Source organism: Hemicordylus capensis, chromosome 5 (genome assembly GCF_027244095.1).
Source record: "Hemicordylus capensis ecotype Gifberg chromosome 5, rHemCap1.1.pri, whole genome shotgun sequence".
Taxonomy (NCBI): Eukaryota; Metazoa; Chordata; class Lepidosauria; order Squamata; family Cordylidae; genus Hemicordylus; species Hemicordylus capensis.
In genome coordinates, this window is record NC_069661.1 from 63,036,223 (window position 1) to 63,058,052 (window position 21,830).

Sequence of the window (21,830 nt, forward strand, 5' to 3'; positions counted from 1 at the left end):
CTAGTTTCCCCCCAAGTTCGTTAATGTCTGAAATAGCGCGGGGGGGGGTCATCTTAAACTGAGAATGCTGTTCCATTTGGGTAAATACAGGTATAACATGTTTTTAACCTCTGGTGTGTAAGGGGGTTTGTCTTAAATTCAGGGTCATCTTCTATTCAAGTAAATACTATAATAGTGTTGTAAACCAAAAGACTATGATTAGCGTTGCTAACTTTTTTTCTAACTGCGCTCCTGTGCTTTTAACAGCTGCCTGATATATGCAGAAAATTAGCACCCATACTACTACTAAAGGTAAAGTTGTGCCGCCAAGTCAGTGTCGACTCCTGGCAACCACAGAGCCCTGTGGTTGTCTTTGGTAGAATACAGGAGGGGTTTACCATTGCCATCTCCTGCGCAGTCTGAGATTATGCCTTCTAGCATCTTCCTATATTGCTGCTGCCTGATATAGGTGTTTCCCATAGTCTGGGAAACATACCAGCAGGGATTCGAACCGGCAACCTCTGGCTTGCTAGTAAAGTCATTTCCCCACTGCACCATTAGGTGGCTCATACTACTACTATAATTTCTATACTGCTTTTCAATGAAAAAAATAGCAAAGGGGTTTATACATAAAATGAATACTAATAATAATAAGGTGGTTCCCTGTTCCCAAAGGGGTCACAGTCTAAGAATAAACACAAGGGAGACACCAACAATTGCCTCTGGAGGAGTGCTTTGCTGCAACTGGGCAGTTGCTCTCCCCCTGCTAAATAGAATCACTTTGGAGGTTGCCTCTTTGCCTACTTAGTATGGTATAAAGCTCTCCTCATCAGTTTTATCTTGATGGACTGAGAAGGTTCACCAATTAAATATCTGTATGTCAGACAGCTCTTAAAGATGTAGGCATTCTGCCAAAAAATGGAAATGACTCAAGCTATGGAAGTTGCCCAGCCAGAAAAGTTGGCATCTATTTCTTGACATAAATTACCGTATGCTTAAGGAATCCACTCACTGATAAAGAATTTTTTAGTGTAGAGTTTTGGGCAGTAGTTATTAGGAAGATCTACATCTTGGGATTTCTCTCCACTAAGGGTTTATTTGCATGCTTACCTGGCTGGGAAATTCTCTTTTTGTGGTGGAAGAGTAGGGAGATGTTCCCCTTCTTCCATGGATATTGTGTAATACATGCTTTGAAGGGAGACCAAATGTTAACCTTTATTTTTCGCTCAAAAAGAGAGGTCATGCATACTGAGACTATCTATATGTATAGTACATGTATTTGAGTGGTTGGAGATACACATGGAAAGCAATCCAGTGAAGATAGGCAGGATCTATGCTCTGGTGTGTTTTAGATATGCCTTGGGATGCACATTCAATTTATAATTGCTCTAGCAAATGAAATCCCCTTGTGTTCTGTATACTTACCTAGGATGTTTGTCTTTAAGATCCCAGTAATTGGAATTACATCTACTCTACTTTCAAGGCACCATAAAAAATAAAAAAAAGGAGTGAGGAGAAATCTGACAATTGCAGTCTGTTAGGAGACATTGCAAGCAGTGGTGTATTTGCACATTCAGAAATGTAGGCACTCTCCATGACAGCCCTCACCTCAACAGCCATGACCACCCCAATGGCCGTACCTCATGACCACATACTCCACTTAGAAGCAATAATTTGGGGGTTGTATTACAAGGTCAAGGATAGTATCTTAATTCTACAGAGCTTGAAACTCATATGATTATTGACCCAGAAGAGCAGTTTGGGTTGTCAACCACAAAGGGTAGAGGATATGCCTTGTAACAGAAGACAGGAGGGATGGTAATAAAATCAATTGTAGTCTGATATTCAGTTATGTTACAAACTGTTGGGATAGCAAAAGCAGCATATTATTTCCATTTAGAAAGCAAAGGGCTAACTATTATGGAGGCAGGAAGGAGATTATTGCTTGCTTAGCCAAGCAATAGATGGAAGGAGATGTAGGGGAAGAATGGCAGTTCAGTCCCCAAATAGCAGAACAAAACCAGTTTGGTGAGAAAGCAGCAAAGCAAGAGGTCTTGAGACAGTTCTATAAGTCTGAAGAACAAGGATTTATTTAGAAGTTACAAAAGGAGTGGGAAGCTGAGCTTAAGGCTGAAAGGACAGGGAGACTAAGACAAACAGCCGTCTCTGGAGAGACAAAATGGAGACTAACACTGGAAAAACAAAGAGGGGAGGAATCCGCACTTTTATCCATGACCCTAAACCCCCCAGTGGTCACTATGAGACATTGCAGCTGAGAGCTGATGCTGCCAGGGTCTTAGCTCCAACAGGAGAAAGGACCATGGGTGTCGGAACTGCTGTAAAAAAGACAGGATGAGTGACAAGAAAGACAAAATTGCTCCCTTCTTCTTCTTTTTACTGCTTTGCATCCCTGATGAGATCCTGGAGCAAAAATAGAAGTACCAGGACTGCATCCCTGCAGCACTACATCCCTGATTAGAGGGATATGTGAAGATATTTGGATATTTCAATATTTGGTGGAAAAGGTAAGATGTTTATGGCTGAGGCAGAACTGGAACCCAGATTTCTCAGATTTGTAACCAAAACAATATCAGCCGGAGCATTCTTCCCAGATAAGCAGAATGATCTAGGACCTCTTTTATGATAACTTTCTAGTAAGAACTAATCTGCCTTCTTTCCTTTCACTATCCCTAGAACTGGACTAAATTTGGTCTAAATTGGATGCCATTGAGGTGTCCCTCTGTGTCCGTACTGCTGTAGCAAATTTGGTTCAAATCTTTTAGGAGGTTCAAAAGTTAGCCCATTTGCACCTCAAATGTCTATACATCTGCCATCTTGAATTGGGGTGGATGATGTTATCACAGGCTACACCATTGTGGTGTCCCTGTGTGTCATTCACTACAACTGTACCAAATTTGGTTCAAATCAGTTAGATGGTCCACAAGTTAGCCCACATGCACCTCAAAAGTTTATGCGTCCACCATCTTGAATTGGGGTGGATGAAATCACCACAAATTACACTGTTGAGGTGTCCCTATGTGACCCTGAAACCTGACCCAATTTGGTTGATATTGGTCCAGGCATTGAGAAGTTGATGGGAGGGGGGGCACACAGAGACACATGGACAGAATGCTGGGTAATCTCATAAGCCTACTGCAAAGTAGGCTAAAAATCAAATGAAACACAAGTGGGATTTTTTTAAAAACACACATTTATCCATTCACTTATAATAAATGATGTTATGTTTCCCAATAGAACATGTGGAATAATTAAACTAATTTTCCAGAATTATTTTAGTGTATTCAATTACAGATTTTAATTATTTTAGAAAAAATAATTCACAATGTTAATGAAGGAGATAGTAGTGGGAATCATGGCAGAGGATGGGCTTCCTGTTCCTGCATTCCAAAAACCTTGTTAGAAAATGTAAATCAAATATTTAATGAATACTAAGAGCCTTTGAGATGCTACAATTAACATTACCATTGTGACACCAAAAATCAGGTTGAAGTATAACAGAAGTCAGTTAAGGTAAGTAGATTTTAGTGCCAAAGGGAACATTAGCTCGTTTAAACAAGTCTCCAGGGAGTTAGCCTGCATATTTTTAAAAAAGACAACACAGAGATTGTGATGGAAAGCAACCAAGGCTGCTAGAAAGAAATCCAAGCTACAGTTCCTAAACAGCCTTTAAAGTCATGGCTGGAAGAAAATTAAACAAATCCCCAAAGCAGCAGAAGAGTACTTGACCTGAAGTCTCTTTGACTAAATCTTCTGATTAATAATCCCTCAATAAAAATAATCAAAACATATAAATTATGTAGATATTTTGCCCAAATGGGCAAAAGAACTTTTGTGCTACTGACATTGAACATGATATAGCCAAAGTTGGGGTGATCACAACACGTGATCCACTTGTGGAACTCTCTGCCACAGGATGTGGTGACGGCCAACAACCTGGATGGCTTTAAGAGGGGTTTGGATGACTTCATGGAGGAAAGGTCTATCAATGGCTACTAGTCAGAGGGCTGTGGGCCACCTCCAGCCTCAAGGGTGTGCCTCTGAGTACCAGTAGCAGGGGAGTAATGGCAGGAGAGAGGGCATGCCCTCAACTTCTGCCTGTGGCTTCCAGTGGCATCTGGTGGGCCACTGTGCGAAACAGGATGTTGGACTAGATGGGCCTTGAGCCTGATCCAGCAGGGCTGTTCTTATGTTCTTATGGGGTGTGGTTTTGTTGTTGTTGTTGTTTTTAAAGACTGCAATCATATGTACACTTATTTAGGAGTAAGCTCTATTGAACTCAGGGCTGAATCAGATTGGAGTGCATATCTCATTGATTTCAGTGACAGAGTTGAGTGCCTGTGGCTGAAGTAGGATTACTATACTGGAATGGCTAAAATAAAATTACTACGCGCTGGCAATAACTGTTCATATATTCCTTCTCAGCCCATAAATGTGTAAATAAGCAGATTTTCCTAAAACATAGGAATATTATATTGAAAGAAAGTGATCCTAGAAAACTTGTAATGGAATTCTCACCATTTGAGGAAGATGAACTAGGAATGTGCATGAAATGCCATTCAATTAGTGAATCGCAGCACATCCTCTGCACCTTTAACAAGGAAGATAATAAGTCCATACCTGCTCCTCTGCTGCCCACGGCCACAGGAAGTTTGATGGTGCTCCCTCCAGCTATCATCATGCACCAGCAGGCATCTCCCAGCTCCATAGTGCAGTGCCAGCATGCACATGGCCTCAGCGCTTGTGCAACTGTGCTAATGAATGTGCAACCATGCTGATCATGCAAATGGCCACCACGCATATGCGGAAGCCATGTTCATGCCAGCATCATGTGAGGGCAGCTGGGAGATGCCCTGCTGGCACACAATGACAGCTGAGGGAGCACCACTGAACTTCCTGTGGTGGCGAGTGGCAGAGGAGCAGGTATGGGACCTGTTCTCCTCCCTGTTAAAGGTATGGGGGATGTACTGCTATTCACTACTCGAATCGCATTTTGTGCACATCCCTGGGATGAACAGATGCCTCCACCACCCTGATCACACACACACCAAACTCTACAGGAGCTGCTCCCCCATGATGCTATCCATGTGGCTGCATTACTTGCATGGATACTGCAACTACATGGGAAAGTCTGATTACATGCATCTTTTCTATCTGATCACCACTCTCCTTCTTAGTCATGAAATAGTGTTAAGGAATAAAGAACAGTATTGGGGGTGTTGTATTCCCATGTTCAGGGTTGGACATGAGCTGGTATGGCTGAGTCGGTTGGGTGGATGAGAGTGTCTTCCCTATGTGGATAAGGTGTGGTCATGTTAATATATTCAACCACATCTCCACTGTAGGAGTACAGAATTTGTATCATCAAAATATGGATGCATTAGAAGTTGCTATTGAGCAGCTGTTATAACCTAAATCTATTATTTGCTGTTTGTCTTTCTTTCTCAGTGTAGTCTATACCTAATAAGGTGGCATGATGCTGAAATGCATCATTTTAGACTGCAGGTGAAAGATTACATTTTTAATGATTTTCTTATGTTGGACATGAGACTACATAGGGTTTTCCCCATCTTCCTTGCCTTCCATCCTCAGAGTTTCCACTAAAACATTCAAAAACATTCAGAATATTTGATGTTACTTCAGGAACAAAGAAGCAAACCTAAGATGCTTACTCCATGGCCAGGGGTTCAACTTGATCTGCCCTTTAATACTGGGCCAGCAGAGAGTGTTCCACCCACTTTTGAGACATTAACCAATGAGTAGCTGACAAGTCCTCTGAGGACTGAGGACTTGCACAAGAGAGAACTTGGGGCAATAAGAAATGGATAAAGCAGGAATGATCACCAAAAACATTTTGATGTTTTGCAGAGAACTGTCATCATGAGGTCAATGCTGGGATTCTCTACATAGAAGCCAACAAAGAAACTCCTTTTTTCATATCTACCCCCTTTATATGTAGTGTAAACCAACATTTAAGGGGAGTAATCAGGGCTCCCTTAAATTACAAAATTAGCTTTTGATAAATTCATATCACAGCTGCAATGAATTAACTGAACATCTAACTGTGATCGGGGGTGGGGGGAAATCTCAATAGCAAGATGGATAGCATTTTAGCAACATACTCAACTGCTTTTCTTATGCATATCCAAGGTACGAATGATGTCACACACTAGAGCTTGGGAGTGAGAAGAACTTCTTCATGGCAACAGGAGAATACACATTTCTTGACAAGACCTGATCAAGGTAAAGAGTGTAACAGACTTCCTGCTGTTTGCAACAGAGAGAAACACACAAGAATTTAAACACATACACAGCTACTATTTACCATGGAGGGTTGGGAGCACCAGAAAAAAAATTGAACTACTTAAGATGACAAAACCTCAGATCAGTCTCCATCCATCACACTCTTATTTTAAACATTCCCTTCAAAGGGAAAAATAACAAAGCAGGCAAAAAAAAAAAAAAAACTGGCTAGAAACTCTCTCTATTTGGGATATTTTCTATTTGGGGTGTGTGTTCCATACAGGGAAGCATTCAAAGTTATATTCCCCAGTTGCGGTCTGAAGTGGTACAGTCCATTTTACTCTCAAAATTCTACCACCACCACCTTCTGCTGCCGGTGTAGACTGTCCCCAGGTTATTATCATTTATATAACACCATCATGTCCCCAAAAGCTTACAATCTAGCTATTGACACAAAGAAGGCAACAGAGGAAAAGGAAGAAAATAGAAATGGGGTAAACAAGGGAAGAGAGCATGATTATTTCCGTTACACCTACATATGCTTAGGTACAGTAGAAGTATAGCTGTGCCAAAAGCTTCACAGAAAGGGTAGATTTGGAGGAAGTAACACAGGAGGCAATGGCACTCTTATGCCTGGACTTCAGGGACAAAGCCCAGGGCCTCCACACCCTCTTGGGCCCCCCAAATCCTCTTCAGTCTGTCCTGGGTGGTGTGGTCACTGCTGATCCACACTGTGCCAGGTGGCTAAGTGTGATTATGATCTGTGCCAGGTGCTTTAGAGACAGAGGGGGGAGTGGGGAAAGAAATATGTGGGATGGGAATATGTTATGTATTGAAATGTTTCTGCTACTGCATATTTGCATAAATATTCCTGTTTTATATTCTTACATTCTTGTGAGTTCAGTTGCTCTTTGTTCCCTCAAGAACCCACATGTTGAAAATACTGTGTTTGGCACAGTGTGTAGGGGAGTGATGCTTAATGGGGGAGGATTCCAGCAAAGGGTGGGCCTCCAAAGCCCTTGATTGATTGATTGATTGATTGATTTGATTTGTATACTACCCTTCCAAAATGGCTCAGGGTGGTTTACAGCATGATAAAAACAACTGAAACAAATTAACAATTACAATCAAACTATTATAACACAATAAAACCAATTAAGCAGCTTAAAACACTGGAAATCAGGGCAACAATTTAAAACAATGTAAAACAGTTAATCATTTAAAACCCTGGAAGGCCAGGCCAAACAGATAGGTCTGCAACCTATCTTTAGGTCCAGGCTCCAAAATTACCCAAGTGCACCTCGGACAGAAGTCATGCCACAGGTGCTTGGCCTGCCTGCTGGGAGGCAATTCCAAGTATAGGTGGAAACAAAAGAGAAAAGGCAGCATCATTTGAAGGGACAGCAGACCTTTGGACAGCTCAGGGTGGAGCTGAAGTAGGGAAGACCATAGACAGAAGTGTAATAAGATATTAGAGTTGAGAGATAGGTAGGGGCATGGCCTTGGAGGAAGATTTGTGCTGGATGCAGGGGCAGATTTGGGGAAAGTTGTGGCATCATGGTTAGTGCTATGAGAAAAATGAATGACTGGCAGCAGACTCCCAGATGGAGGTGAGGACACTGAGTTAATGGAAGATCAGAGAGCAGAAGGTTGTGGTAGAATTAAATAAGAATGGGGGGGGGGGAATCAGGGGTTGTTGTTTCTTTTTTTACCACTACAGGCAATAGTAGTTGAAATGAAAATATATGACAAAGTTGTTCATTCCATATTGAAAGTGGGGAAAAGCTTTGGGAAAATTTTTATATTCCCAAAGCTTTTTCTGTATGCAGCTATATACTACTTTGAAGGTTACATGTCATCTACAATAACAAATAAGCTACTTTATAAGGCTGTCACAAGATTCTAGTCTTGGTGATTCTATCGCATTATACACAACTTTGGTCAATAATATCTGACAGTATATTTTCTTACTTCAAGAACCCATGCTGAAATACTCCCATCATCAGGTTTGACTATTTAGACATCTTAAAGGGTGCTGTCAAGTCGATTTAGACTCCTGGCACCCACAAAGCCCTGTGGTTTTCTTTGGTAGAATAAAAGAGGGGTTTACCATTGCCTCCTTCCATGCAGTATGAGATGATGCCTTTCAGCATCTTCCTATGTCGCTGCTGCCCAATATAGGTGTTTCCCATAGACTGGGAAACATACCAGCAGAGATTCGAACCGGCAAACTTCTGCTTGTTAGTCAAGCATTTCCCCACTGTGCCACTTAATGTGGTCTCTAGACATCTTACACATTGAAAAAGTTGTGGCATCTTGAAAACCAACCAAGTCTTATGAGCAACTGCTGGGATGTTCAGGGGATAAGGCCCCTCCAAACTGTATTTTAGGACCAATAATTACACCCTAAAATACAGGATGAAATGAACAGTATCTGTTGCAGAATAGCATACATAATTCCAGACTGTCCAATCTGTCCAGTGTTGTGAATTATCTCCATCTGATCCTTATGAAAACTATAACCATTAAATGAGGACCATTAATTAGGTCATAAGGTATATGATAGATACTGGTACCAGTTGATAGAGATTGGTTCTGGTACACTGATACCAGTTGCACAAACGGTTCATCACCAAACTAGTTCATCTCAAACTGGGCCAGTTCAGAGGTTTAATCACAGACCAAACCAGAGGTGTTTCGGGCAGACCAGTTTGGCACCCAACAGGCAGCTGGGGGCAGTGGCGAGAGAGGCAGTAAAAGGATCTATTTACCACCAAGCATGCTGCCTGTCCCACCACTTGCCCCCCCCCCCCCGGCACAGCCCATAGTTAAAGTGGGCACACTCCTCCCTCCTTTACCAAACTGCCCACTTGGTGGCGGCTTGGTTCTGGCCTTCATGCATGCGCGTATGCCAGAGCCAAGCCACAGCCGAATAGGTGGCTTGGTAAAGGAGGGAGGAGCGCACCCACTTTACCTATGGGCTGCACTGGGGGCTGAGTGACTGCACGGGCAGCATGTTTGGCAGTACACAGACCTTTTTACTGCCTCTCTTGCCGCCATCCCCACCACTCCTTTACAGGAGCCAGGGTCCCCTACCCCCTGTGCTTGTAAAAGGAAATCCTCACCGGATTCCCCTTTACAAGTATTAGCCACCGAACCACAGAACCAGTTCAGTCAAACAGACTGGCCAGTTGGTTCGACCAATCCAGCTTGGCAGCACAAAGTTCAGCTTGGATTCAATTCGAAATTGAACCGAACTGCACACAGTTCGGCTTGGATTTGATTCAAAATCGAACGGAACTGTGATTTTTGGGTCATGCACATCCCTACTTTCCTGCATCTTAAGATACTTAATCTGTTATACATGAGGCCAGTTCTAAATCAAATCATTCATTATGGTCAAAGGCAACAATTTCCAGTGTACAGAATTAAGTAATGCATAGTTAGCATTGATTTTGTAGCTCCAGAAATATAATTCTTTATTTTTATTAGTTATGAAAACATTGAAAACAATTAATATACAACACCCAAAATAATCTAACACAAACTCTCTGTTTGTATTTCTGCTTCTTTCTTAGAGGTTATTTCTTGAAGTCTTTGAAAGACATTCTAATAAACTCAGAGAGAGAGAAAGGTCCTTCCTTCAGTCCTAAATGAGAGGAAAGGAAGCCAGCCAAGATGGCTAATAGTTCCTTACTTTCTTTTTAAACAGCAGTTTCAACCTAGGGATGTATTTATTTAAAAAATGTAATTGAATGAAAATGAGGCTGTTCACACAACTGGAAGCTGGGTAGGGCAAGTATTCTACCCAGGTTGGGTGCTGTGCACACTGCCAATTTTCAGTTGTGTTGGAGCAAACAACTAGGTAGGAGGAGGGAGGAGTGATTGTGTGAGAGACAGGAGCTGGTTGGGACAGCTTTTCCTCCTACCTTGGTCAAATGCAGGGTCTGAAAGCCAGTAGGATGGTGATAACCTACCCAGCTCCTGTCTCCCACACAATCACTTCTCCCTCCTCCAACCTAGTTATTTGTTCCCACAAAATCAAAAATTGGGAGCACACACAGCTCCCAAACCTGGCTAGGACACTTGTGTGAACAACCTCAATGTCTTATTTTCCCTTTTTAGTGGTTCCCAGAAAAGAAATGCAGTATCATTGAAAAGTAAGGGAAAGTACCAGTTGCAGGGGAGTAACAGAAGGAAAGAGGGCATGCCATCAACTCCTGCTTGTGGCTTCCAGTGGCATCTGGTGGGCCACTGTGTGAAACAGGATGCTGGACTAGATAGGCCTTGGGCCTGATCCAGCAGGGCCTGATTCTTATGTTCTAAGGTTGATATTGGAAAACCTTCAAGGCTGGAGTGCACAGTAAAAGAATAGATACTTAGGCAAAATCCCCCCTTATTTTATCTAAACTGCATCAGGGTTTCTGGAAAGCATTAGGATATGTGAGTCAGAGGTAGACTTTGGGAATGATGGCTAACTTTTACTAATGTTTAGCTTTGCACATGGAAACCAAGGAAAAACTTCCTAATCATACACTGCCATGACTAAAGGGTATTGACTTCCTACTGCATTTGAAACAATCAGTTGGGAGCATTGTATTAGTTAAGTGACACACTAACTTGCAAAAACAAACCAAGTTTAAATATTTATCACCATTTTCATGCTTCCTTTGAAAGGAAACCATCTAGCTCCTCCAAATTTCTCAGCAGCATAGTTGAAGATCTGGGCCACACTGAAAAAAACAACCAGAGCCTACCAAGTGCTCCTTTCATACCTTCTGTTATGTAAACCATGTTGAGAACTTGTTCACTGCAAAGTAGTGTGTAACTATCATCATCATCATCATCATCATCTAAAAATTTTTTCAAGCTTTTATTAGCTTTCTATATTGCCTCTGAAAAAAGCACTCTGAGAACCCAATTCTAAGCATGTTTATTTGGAAGTCTATAGCACCAAGTTCAATGGTATAGCACCAAGTTCAATTTACTTCCAAGTAAATGTGTATATGATTGCAACCTAAGATTTTTTTTCTTCACTGCTATGGAATAAAATCTCTTACCTGCCAAGACCAAATTCATAGTAGTATTTAGTTCCTCTGTGGATGGGAAACGGCCACAGTCTCTGAAAAATTTAGGCAGTTCATTTTTATCCATCTCTTTCCAGAACTCTCTCTTTGCAAACATGGTTTCATATACTAGGAGATCGGGGGGAAAGAATTGTATTACAGAGGGTATTTTTAAAAATGTTTTTTAATCTATATATATTTTTTATCTTTTTACTTGATAGAGGGTCAGGATTTTGAAAAATAGCAAAATATACAGAAGATTAAAAACATAGGTTGAGATCCAGACTAACCAAGTGCTGGTGCAGCAAATGCAGAGCAGACACTACCGGGGCATCACAATCTCCCCTTCCCTCCAAAGCCAACTGTGACTCTTGAAAATATGTCTCTATGAGTCAGATAGCCCTCAGGGACATATTTTCAGGAGTAACAATAGGCATCAGAGGGAAGAGGAGAGCAATTGCAATTGCCCCTCCCACTTAGCACATGCTTTATATTTTCTGCACCAGTGCTTTGTTCATCTAGATGTCAGTCACTAAAATGAATATCTATTTAGCTTTGTTAACAATGAATACCAAACCATCAACCTTTCTGTATGAATGGAAAGAAGACATTGGGATGTTACAGAAAGAGTGGGATTGGATATGGAGAAAAGTGGGGAAAACTTGATCTGTGCCAATTTGAAAGCAAGTTACTACAAACTTCAGTTTTGCTACTACTTGACATCTGCAGGTTTGAAACACATTTATAATTTGCAGTCAGTTGGAGGTGTCAATGCTGATATATTTTGGTCTTGTCCTTACAGCACTTTTTTAGTTTCAAAATTGGGGCAAATGGAATATGCCTATGAACTTAACGTAGATCCAAATTTGATATAATGTCAACATTGTTCTTAAAACATTTGAACCCTGAAGTTGGTGCCATGTCTACACGAAAGATCAAACAAAGCAAAATCAAACTATATTTGTTTTAAAAGCAATCAGGTTATGAGTCCATTAGGGATAAATACATAAAGCATGTACAATCATTTTTATTTCATCTCTGATGTCTGATAGACTGGAATTTGAAAGATTTTGGATTTAAAAAAAAAAAACCTTCTAGAACTGGTTCAAGAAAAATTAAGGATACAATTCAAAAAACTACTTACAGTGTTGATATCATTCCTCCTTTTGGTGTCAGCAGTAGCAGCTGAACCCAGGCAAATCCCTAACTGAGAGCCAGATACTACATCACCATAGGCGAAACTAGCAGGGGGTCAGCCAGGGCATGTGCCCTAGGTGCCACTGGGGGGGCGCCAGTGCCATGCTGCCCCCACCCTCCCTAATTCATGGATTTTTTAAAAAAAAATTAACCTGTAGCCCCTTCGGGGGGCTTCCTAATGGCCGTGGAGGGGAGGTCTGCAAAGGTTTCCCCTTCCCCCACCAGCCTCTTAGATCACTGCTGCAGCCTGTCTCGGACTAATTTTCAGACCTGTTTGGGCCTACAAACATCAGTGTGGTGGCCATTTTGGAGGCCGCCGCACATGCTCAAAAGGCCTCTGCGAGGTCTGGCAAGGCATAGGACCTCGCAGGGACCATTTGAGCATGTGCAGCAGCCATTTTTTTAATTTAAAAAAAAGGCTGCTGAAAACAAAAATGGCCACCACACATGCTCAAATGGCCTCTGCAAGACCCAAGTCTAGATTTTTCCTTGATTTATAGAGTCAGAAGAATGCAAAGTAGTTGGCAAGGGACCTGAGCATTTAAAAAACAGATATAAATGTCATAAAACATCCCTTAAAAATACAGTGTTGGTTTAATACCTTGTAAGCTGGCAAAACTGAAGGGTGGGGGGAGAGGCAAGGAATAAAATAGAAATATTCACTCGCATGATGTTCTCTATACAGAGTTCTATCTTTATCTGAATATTTGTCAAGCAATCTGATTATAAGGTTTGTGAGATTTCAAACTTGGAAAGTGCCTGCCTTTAACTTGTGTGGTGTTTTAACAAAACAAAACAAAAACTGAATATCACACTGTTTTGCTGTTCTGTGGCTAGTTGCAACTTCTGCCTTCTTCTTGATCAGGCTGCTGGGTCCAAGCCTATTGTAAGTTGCTGGATAATTTCAGATTGTTTGGGGCCCATTGCAGCCATCTCCCTTTAAGTCAAAAGCTGTTTGGACAGAAAAAAACCCATCCCTGAATTTCTTGGAGGCAGCAACCTGTAGTGAGGTGTGCTGAGGTGGCAGAGCATTTGCTAAAGAGAGCTTTCACTTCTTAGCTCTGTGGAGGCATGCCCAGCACATGAATGTGTTTCCTTGGGAAGGCAACTGGCACATATGTGTCACATGTGTGGGTGTGTGTGGGTGTGTGTATGCATGTGTGTGTTGCTTACAACCTGTTTCTCCTGAAAGTGTCTGAACTTGTATTTTTGAGCTGATATTATGGTAAAGTTATCTGAAAGATGGGTGGACAGGGGCGCAATTTCAGTGCTTGCCCTAGATGCTATTTTCCCTAATTATGCCTCTGTACATCACGGTCCAGTATATATAGTGAAAGAGGTTAAAATAATTCCCAAAGAAACAGTTTTTGCTTTAAACTTAAGAATGTAATTGTATTTCAACATATCAAAAATATAGAAGTATATCAATGTGCAAATTTTATTTACAGAGTTTGAGGTAGCACTATTAGTACAACAGCTATAAGTACATTTATCCAAATCTAAAACTAATTCCCACAGAAGGAATTCTGCATTTTTAAGATTCAGGACATTCTAAAATATGGAGAGGGAAATCACCTACACAGACCATGTTACTATTACCATCATTGCCCCACTCTTGGCCAAGAGATTTTAACTAGTTAGACAAGATGCAAAACCACTTGGTCAGGAACACAGTAGTTCAGCGATATTTACTAGGGCCATGCAGTCATGTCGGTCTAATATGCATGTCAGACATAATATACCCTCCACTAAGCATTAACAGAAGGAGTTCCGACATTACAGGAGGCAGTCCTGACAGTCAGAACTCTGACTAAAATCCTTCGTATTGTGGCAGAATTTTATCAGAGTTCCAACATACCTGCTAGACCGAACCTCATCAAAGAGAAGCTGCTTCTAAGCTGAGAGGCAACCTCTATTTCATGAAGTTAGATTTAAAAGTTAAAGGGGAAATCCTTCTAATTTTAAAATCCAATCAAAACGGATTTTTTAAATGGAGCAAAAGGAAGTCACCTTTCAGCTGAGAAAGGGCTTTCTCGTTTGCCCAGCTGGAATAAATGTGATAGATAGATAGATAGATAGATAGATAGATAGATAGATAGATAGGTCAAAGAGAAAACTCCTTTAACATTTGAATCTTAACCTGGATAAAGAGAAGCAGCTTCCCAAGTAATAGGCAGCTTTTCTTGCCTGGGTACGATGTAAAAGTTAACTTTTACATCCCAACCATGTGAAAGAGAAGCCACCTCTCAGCTGAGAAGCTGCTTCTCTTCTGCGAGGTTGGGTTGCACAGACATGTCAGAACTGTAACAGAGTTCTGCCATGACAGGAGGGATTTTAGTCAGTTCCAATTGTTGGGGGTCCCTCCTGTCATGGCAGAACTCCTTCTGATATGCCCAACAGAGGGGATGTGAAGTCTAATGTGCCAGTAGACTGACATGACTCCACAGCCCTATTATCTACCCTTTGCAACCTACCAACAGAGTGCCACAACATAACAATGTAACCTTAGAATGTCAGCGGTCAAACATATCTTTTACTGTTTCTTCACAAGTACCATCTTCACTACTACAGACTGTATCTACAGAGTCTCTGCTGCCTTTTATCAGATATATGACATTACACATAGACTTATAGGCTATACTCATGACTGTGAGGTGGGCAGGCAGCAGGGAAGGCAGGGTGGAAACTCCCTTCCTCCCTTATGATTGATGTTTTTTCCCCTTGGCACACCACCACATGCCTACATGATCCATGCTGCACAGAGGTGAGGCCACTCCACTGCCAACAGCCTGAGCTTTCACATTACCCAGAAGTGAGGAGGGCATGCACACTGCCTTCAACTCACTTTTAACCTGGGTACAAAAACAGGGCTACCCGACAGAGGGCCATTGAGATTGGGATAGACCCTGGCAGTTCATAAAGCCAGCCCCACCTAGGCAAGCACTGCCCTAACCAGGTAGGGCTGGTCATGAGAAAGCGCTCTTAGTGTTTAACTTGGAGTTCAGTTAGTACAGAACTATACATGGCTATGGCAGACTTGTGCCTCTCAGTGTTGAATGTATGTAGTAGAGTGATTAGATAGAGAATATTTCCAGTGAAGAAGCAGAAGGTCAGAAGGGGATATTGTTGAACTCTTCATATGCCTGTCACTCCTCCAGAGGCGTAACTAGGGAAAACGGCGCCCAGGGCAAGCACTGAAATTGCGCCCCCCCCCCCGCCACGGCCCCCCCAACATACATCTGACTGTCACGTAATCTGCTCTTCCACCAGTGCCTGCCTATGCTCACATTCTGCCTGGTACAGAAAGTGATCCTCTATAAACACAAACTCAGCTATCTGGCCTCAAGCCACACCCCTGTGATTAGGGCTATTACAAAATATCTGTGTATTCAGGAGGCCATGCAATTTTGAAGGTACACCATAAATTCAAATATTAATTTATCTGAAAGTTATGCTTGTTAATCTGTTAATCTGTTTGAGCAACAATTAGAAGCCACTGTTGCTAAAAGAGATTTGAATGTGTTTTTATTTTAACTTTTTATATTATTCATTAGATAGCACTCTACGTGTAGGTATTTCTTCATAGTAGTCACTTAGTGCTTCCTCCATTTGTATGCCTTTCACTAAGTGACAGTGTAATGAGAAAAGCTACAGTAAGTGAAAGTAGGAGGCAGGTGTAGGAGTAGTATTGGGAGTCATTGTAAGTTCTTCTTGGAGAAGGCGCTGCCAGTCTGTGAAGACAATAGTGAGCTAGATAGACCAATGGTCTGACTCAGTATATGGCAGCTTCCTATGTTCCTATGTTCTTTTTAAGTAGCCAGATATCTGGATGACAGCAGTATTCCATTAAATTTCATGGCAATTACTGTCTTTAATAAACACAGTGTTGGTAGCACTAAATCGCCACTCACTGCCATACAATCACTGCAAAGTGTGACCCTGTACTCTTTATGAATACTTCAGCCTGTGTTTAAAGCAACAAAATCACTTTCTGGGAAAATGCATCTAGCAGCAATCAGTACACATCATATTAAAACCAAGATATACTGAGCAGCACCTTCATGATTTTTAGTGACACATTTTGGGTTATAGTGGATAGACTGCAAGTTTGTATGTGCATTAACTTGTGCCAGTTATGGCTAAAAAACAATCTTAAAGCCCCACAATAACTAAACCACAAAGAGACATTTGTTAATACAGGTCACATACCACTTTGTTTCCATATGTAGTTGCTTGAATATATCAATGACAAGGACACTGATATAGTAAAATAATATGAAGCCTTATAGTAAAATGATATATTTAGCTCTTATTAACTATAGTTAATGGTGGGCTATGAACTGAAGCCCTCATAAACACTGCCACCCCCCCCCCTTTACTCCACAGTCTTACCACACTCAGCTAAGCCAGTGGAATAAACATCTATCTTCTGCCCACAGAAAGCAAGACAAGTGTTATTTTTTTAATGCTTTCCAAGCATTTAAGTTCCAGAACATGCAAGCCAGTAAAGTTTGGAGTGCTCCCTCTAGATTTATTCGAGTTTCTAAGTGCTTTTACAAATCACTGGCTGAGCTTATTTTAACCATTGCTCATGAGGTCTTAGCCCCGGTGCCTGTTTTTCACGGCAAAGCTCAGCCAAGAACAAATGAAATTAAACAGAATGCCTTGGAGCATACACAGAGTGCATTTGATCTGGAACTCAAAAATGTGTAATGCTCCCTTCCTTCTGTCCTTTATGAAGCTTCTGAAAACGTATCTATTTTGCCAGGCTTTTTATTTTTAGTGTGGGGGTGGGTGGGTTGTGTTGGGTTTTTTTGTTTGTTTATGGCTGCTCCAACAAATGCAAACACGGTTCTGCAGCAGGCAGGCTCCCTGCTTCTGCCCCCTTTCCCGCCTTTTCACAGAAGATTTGGGAATCTAAACAGCGGGGAGCGGGTAGGTTGCTCCCTCCGCCAGCCCCTGTGCAGAATACATAGGGGCGCCGCCAGGGCTCCCTTACTTACTGCTCCTGGACTGGGCTTTGCCTCCGAGCGAGCAGCTTCTCTCTCCTGCCTCCAGCTGGAGGGCTCTCAGCGTTCCCGCCGCCTTGTCTTGTCTCCCGACACGCCCAGGCAACCCTCACTTCCGGCTCCCATGCGACTTCCCCCCACATACAGAGTGGCTGCATTCTGCCACTCTGTATGCGGGGGGAAAGTCGCATGGAAGCCGGAAGTGATGTAACCCTCACTTCCGGCTCCCATGCGACTTTCCCCCACATACAGAGTGGCTGTATTCTGCCACTCTGTATGCAGGGGGAAGTCGCATGGAAGCCGGAAGTGAGGGTTGCCTGGGCGCCGCGGCGCGTTTCTTGCATTAAATGTTTTTTTTTTTTAATTGGGATCGGCAGGGGTCATGGCAGCGCCCCCCACGTGACCAGCAAAGATGGCGCCGGGGGCACGTGCCCCCCCTGCCCCCCCTATAGTTACGCCTTTGCACTCCTCCTTCCTTGCAACCCCTTTCTCCAGAGAGTTTTTCCTCCCAGCTGGGCTTATGTAGAACCTGAATAGGGGGAAAGCATCTGGGAGAAGGAGTTGCAAGAGGAAAAAACTAGTGGGCAGTGGAAGAGTTCAGCACTCCCCTTCCTGCCCAGTGTTTCTCTACTGAAAATTGCTGGGAACCCCACCACCACCCGCCGGCCCAGCTTTTCATGGTATTGTCATTTGGTGATGGTGAACTGCAATATAAGATTAGGGGCTGCCACTGTCACATGTAGTTCCACCCTTGGAAAGCTGACAGGGCATACAATTCTCATACTGCTCAAAGCCCTCATTATGTTATAATGCATAACTTTTTAATTCACCCAGACAGAGATAAAACTTTAAGACAGTGCAGTAGATCTTGGAGAGCACAAGAGAGTGGTAAGAACTTGTACCTTGTGACAATTTAACATATTGACTTACAGGAAGGGAAGGGAAGGGAGGGAGGGAGGGAGGAAGGAAGGAAATGATAATAATAATATATATAACAATCTGTTAATAAGAGGTTGTTCTGAAAATATTATTAATACATACATTTTTTCTTATCAAGCCAATCTTCTAGTTCCTCCACTATTAATGGGGTAGTTCGGTCCACGATTCCACATCGGCGCTTAATGCGATCCATCATTCTACGATATTCCTTTACAACTGCTAGCAAAGTTGGTCCATGGCTTTTAGCCTGTAATTATAAAGAGATTTCATTCACATTAATTTTAAAAAAGCAAATGAGGATCAGCAATGATACATGTGTATGGTAACAAGTTCTAAGAGATAATGAACCATCTGATCCTTTACAATACTGCAAAACACACACATACACAATGAAGAAAATTGATGTTGCAAAGACCAAAGGTCTATCCAAGCTATTGGAGAAGTTCTACATATTAGAAATAAAAGAAGAGTAAGATTCAGAATTGGCAGATATTATTTTTTCTAGAGAAATGTATATTTAGCTCTATGGCTAAGATGCAAGAGCAGAACATGGGAATGCAAGGAAATGATGGAGCATTAGAAATTACTATAGTTGAAGATGTTATATCATATATAATTAATATGTTCTTAAGGACAACCAAAGGCCACAGTATACTATTGAAATCTGTGAGACTCCAGTTCATGCAACTGAATTCTGGGCTGCAACAAGCATGCATGTATCAGCAGCTTCTCTGGTAGCTCTTTTGCTATCCTCTGGCAGAATGACTTTTTCCTTCCTTTGCAGGCCATTTCAAGATGCAGATCACTTTTCAAGGGCAGCATTGAAGTCCTACCACCACCACCACCACCACCCCTGCTAATGGCCTGCAAAGGAATCAAGGCAAAATAGCACCAAAGTGGTTTTCCTCTTCTTTTCCCAATAGAAAAGGAAGGAAGACAGAGAGATGTAAAAGAACAGAAGACCTGAAGGTATTAATTTAATAGAATAAAAGGCCAGCAGTGATGTAGTGGTTAGAGTGTTGGACTAGGACCGGGGAGACCCGAGTTCAAATCCCCATTTAGCCATAAAACTTGCTGGGTGACTCTGGGTCTTCTTCTCTCTCAGCCTAACCTACTTCACAGGGTGATTGTGAGGAGAAACTTAAATATGTAGTACACCGTTCTGGGCTCCTTGGAGGAAGAGTGGGATATAAAATGTAAAAAACAAGAGAGAGATAAGTGCCATTTAGTGCTTTCCACACAGCAACATTTGGTACCTTGTTTCAGGTAGCCACAGGGCACCATTGTCTTCTGTCTTCCAGAAGGTGAAGAAGGTTTCTGCAGGAGCAATTACAACAGCTTCCCCTCCCATTGTAAGGAAGTGGAGAAAGAAGATGGATGGGTGAGGAGAGGATCAGGATTGGTGTCAGGTGTCAGCCAATTTGAGCATTGGACAAAGGCTATGGGCTATCAAAGGGTCCATGGTCAATCCCTAGAAAAAGATGGTGGTCACTAGTGCAATCACTGAGAAGCACTTCAAGCTGCTGCCACTACTGCCAAGGCAAGCTTCATGCATCCCCTTCTTAGAGCTTACCTCAGAACCAATTGAGACTTAGAGTGCTCTTCATCTGTTGTAGTGTTGACTGCCATCTTTCTATACCAATAATGCAATGCCCCACAACATTGGAGTGGGTGGCATTTTATTATCAGAAAAGGCAACATTGGCATTTTATTATCAGAAAATGAAAGCTGCTCCTACTGCTGCTGAAGTATATTCCAAGCCACTGCCGCCACCACAGCTAATGTAACCCCCATGGTTTGGTAAAGACTTACCTGAGCAGAAGCTTCAGGTGCTCTTTGGCAACTGTGCTGATGGCTGCCATATTCCTCTATTAATAATCTAATGCTTTCGCCATTGGATCTGGTGACAACAAGAGAGGCACTGGCCGCATTCGCATATAATGGGGGACCAAAAGTTGCAGGGACCCACAGTTTCCTTATGTGCTTATGTCCAAATGCATGCAATTCTGGTCCCGTCGTTGCGTGACCCAAGGTTGCATGGAGGAGGCTCCAATTCGAACCCTCGGTTTGTAGTGCATTTCTGTGCTCCAAACTGAGAATCCAGGGAGCCTCCATTCCATCCGAATGCAGCACTGGAGGCTGTATTTGGCCAGACTGGAGCTGAGGAAGGAAGTTTCTCCCTCCCTGATTGGCTGTGCAGGCTGTCCTTCAAATAAGAAGGAACCACACAGCCACCTCCCCTGCCTCTCTGCAGTCTTGCTGACTGCAGAGTGGATGCTCTCCAGTACATCTGAGAGAAGGGGGGTGGTTCCGCATTACATGCGAATGTGGCCATTGTGTTATAGATAAGAAACTATGGCAGCTAGCAGCATAGCTGCTATCTCACCACTAAGAAGGCTCATAAAGGCACTGAGGGACTCACAAAACTGGTGTTAGTAGTGGGGAGAATGAATGGCTGAATATAGAAATAACAGAATAGGGGTTAGAAGGGCTCTTGTAAGCTGTTCAGCCTCCGCTTGGAAAATTCCAGAGAGGAAAAGTTCACCAGTGCGCTGGGTAATTGATTCCACTGTCAAACTGCTCTTACCATTAAGATGTTTCTCCTAATATTCAATCAAAATCTGCCCTATAACACAAGCCCATCTAGTCCTGCCCTCTGGAATAGCAGAGACAAATCTCTGCCCTCCACTGTGTGAGAGCCCTTAAGGTATTTGAAGAGTGCTATCATGCCACCTAATGGCACAGTGGGAAATGACTTGACTAGCAAGCCAGACGTTGCCCATTCGAATCCCCGCTGGTATGTTTCCCAGACTATGGGAAACACCTATATCAGGCAGCAGCGATATAGGAAGATGCTGAAAGGCATCATCTCATACTGTGCAGGAGATGGCAATGGTAAACCCTCCTGTATTCTACCAAAGAAAAGCCACAGGGCTCTGTGGTCACCAGGAGTTGACACCGACTTGACGGCACACTTTACCTTTTCCTTATCATCTCCCAATGAGTCTTTTTCTTCTCCAGGCTAAACATGCCAAGTCTTCTCACTGTTTCCTCATGTTTTCCAAACCTCAGAACAACTGTGTTGGCTTCCTCTGAACCTTCCTCTGAAATTTGTCTACATCCTTGTTGAAGTGTGGCAGCCAAAAATGGAAACAGTATTCCAACTGAGGTCTGACTAGTGTGGAATAAAGTGGAACTATTGATTTTTGTGAGTTGGTTCTATCAATGCAGCCTAAAACTGCATTGGCTTTTCTTGCAGCTGCATCATTGTGTTACCTCATTTTCAGCTTGTGATCAACTATCATCCCAAGCTCATTTTCACATATGCTCCTACCAAACCAGGCATCCCCCATTCCACACCTATACATTTTGTTCTGTT

The 21,830-nt window shown here is 42.4% G+C and overlaps 1 protein-coding gene across 1 annotated transcript in view; it reads right to left on the reverse strand.

The window, feature by feature from the left end:
* The window catches only part of IQCM (IQ motif containing M), a 255,448-nt gene that overhangs the window by 79,429 nt on the left and 154,189 nt on the right, over positions 1–21,830 (reverse strand). Inside the window, exons 10-11 of the mRNA XM_053256944.1 lie at positions 18,554–18,698; positions 11,301–11,435 (exon numbers count right to left, since the gene is read on the reverse strand). Coding sequence (XP_053112919.1) covers positions 11,301–11,435; positions 18,554–18,698 — 280 coding nt within the window. The remainder of the gene's footprint in view (positions 1–11,300; positions 11,436–18,553; positions 18,699–21,830) is intronic.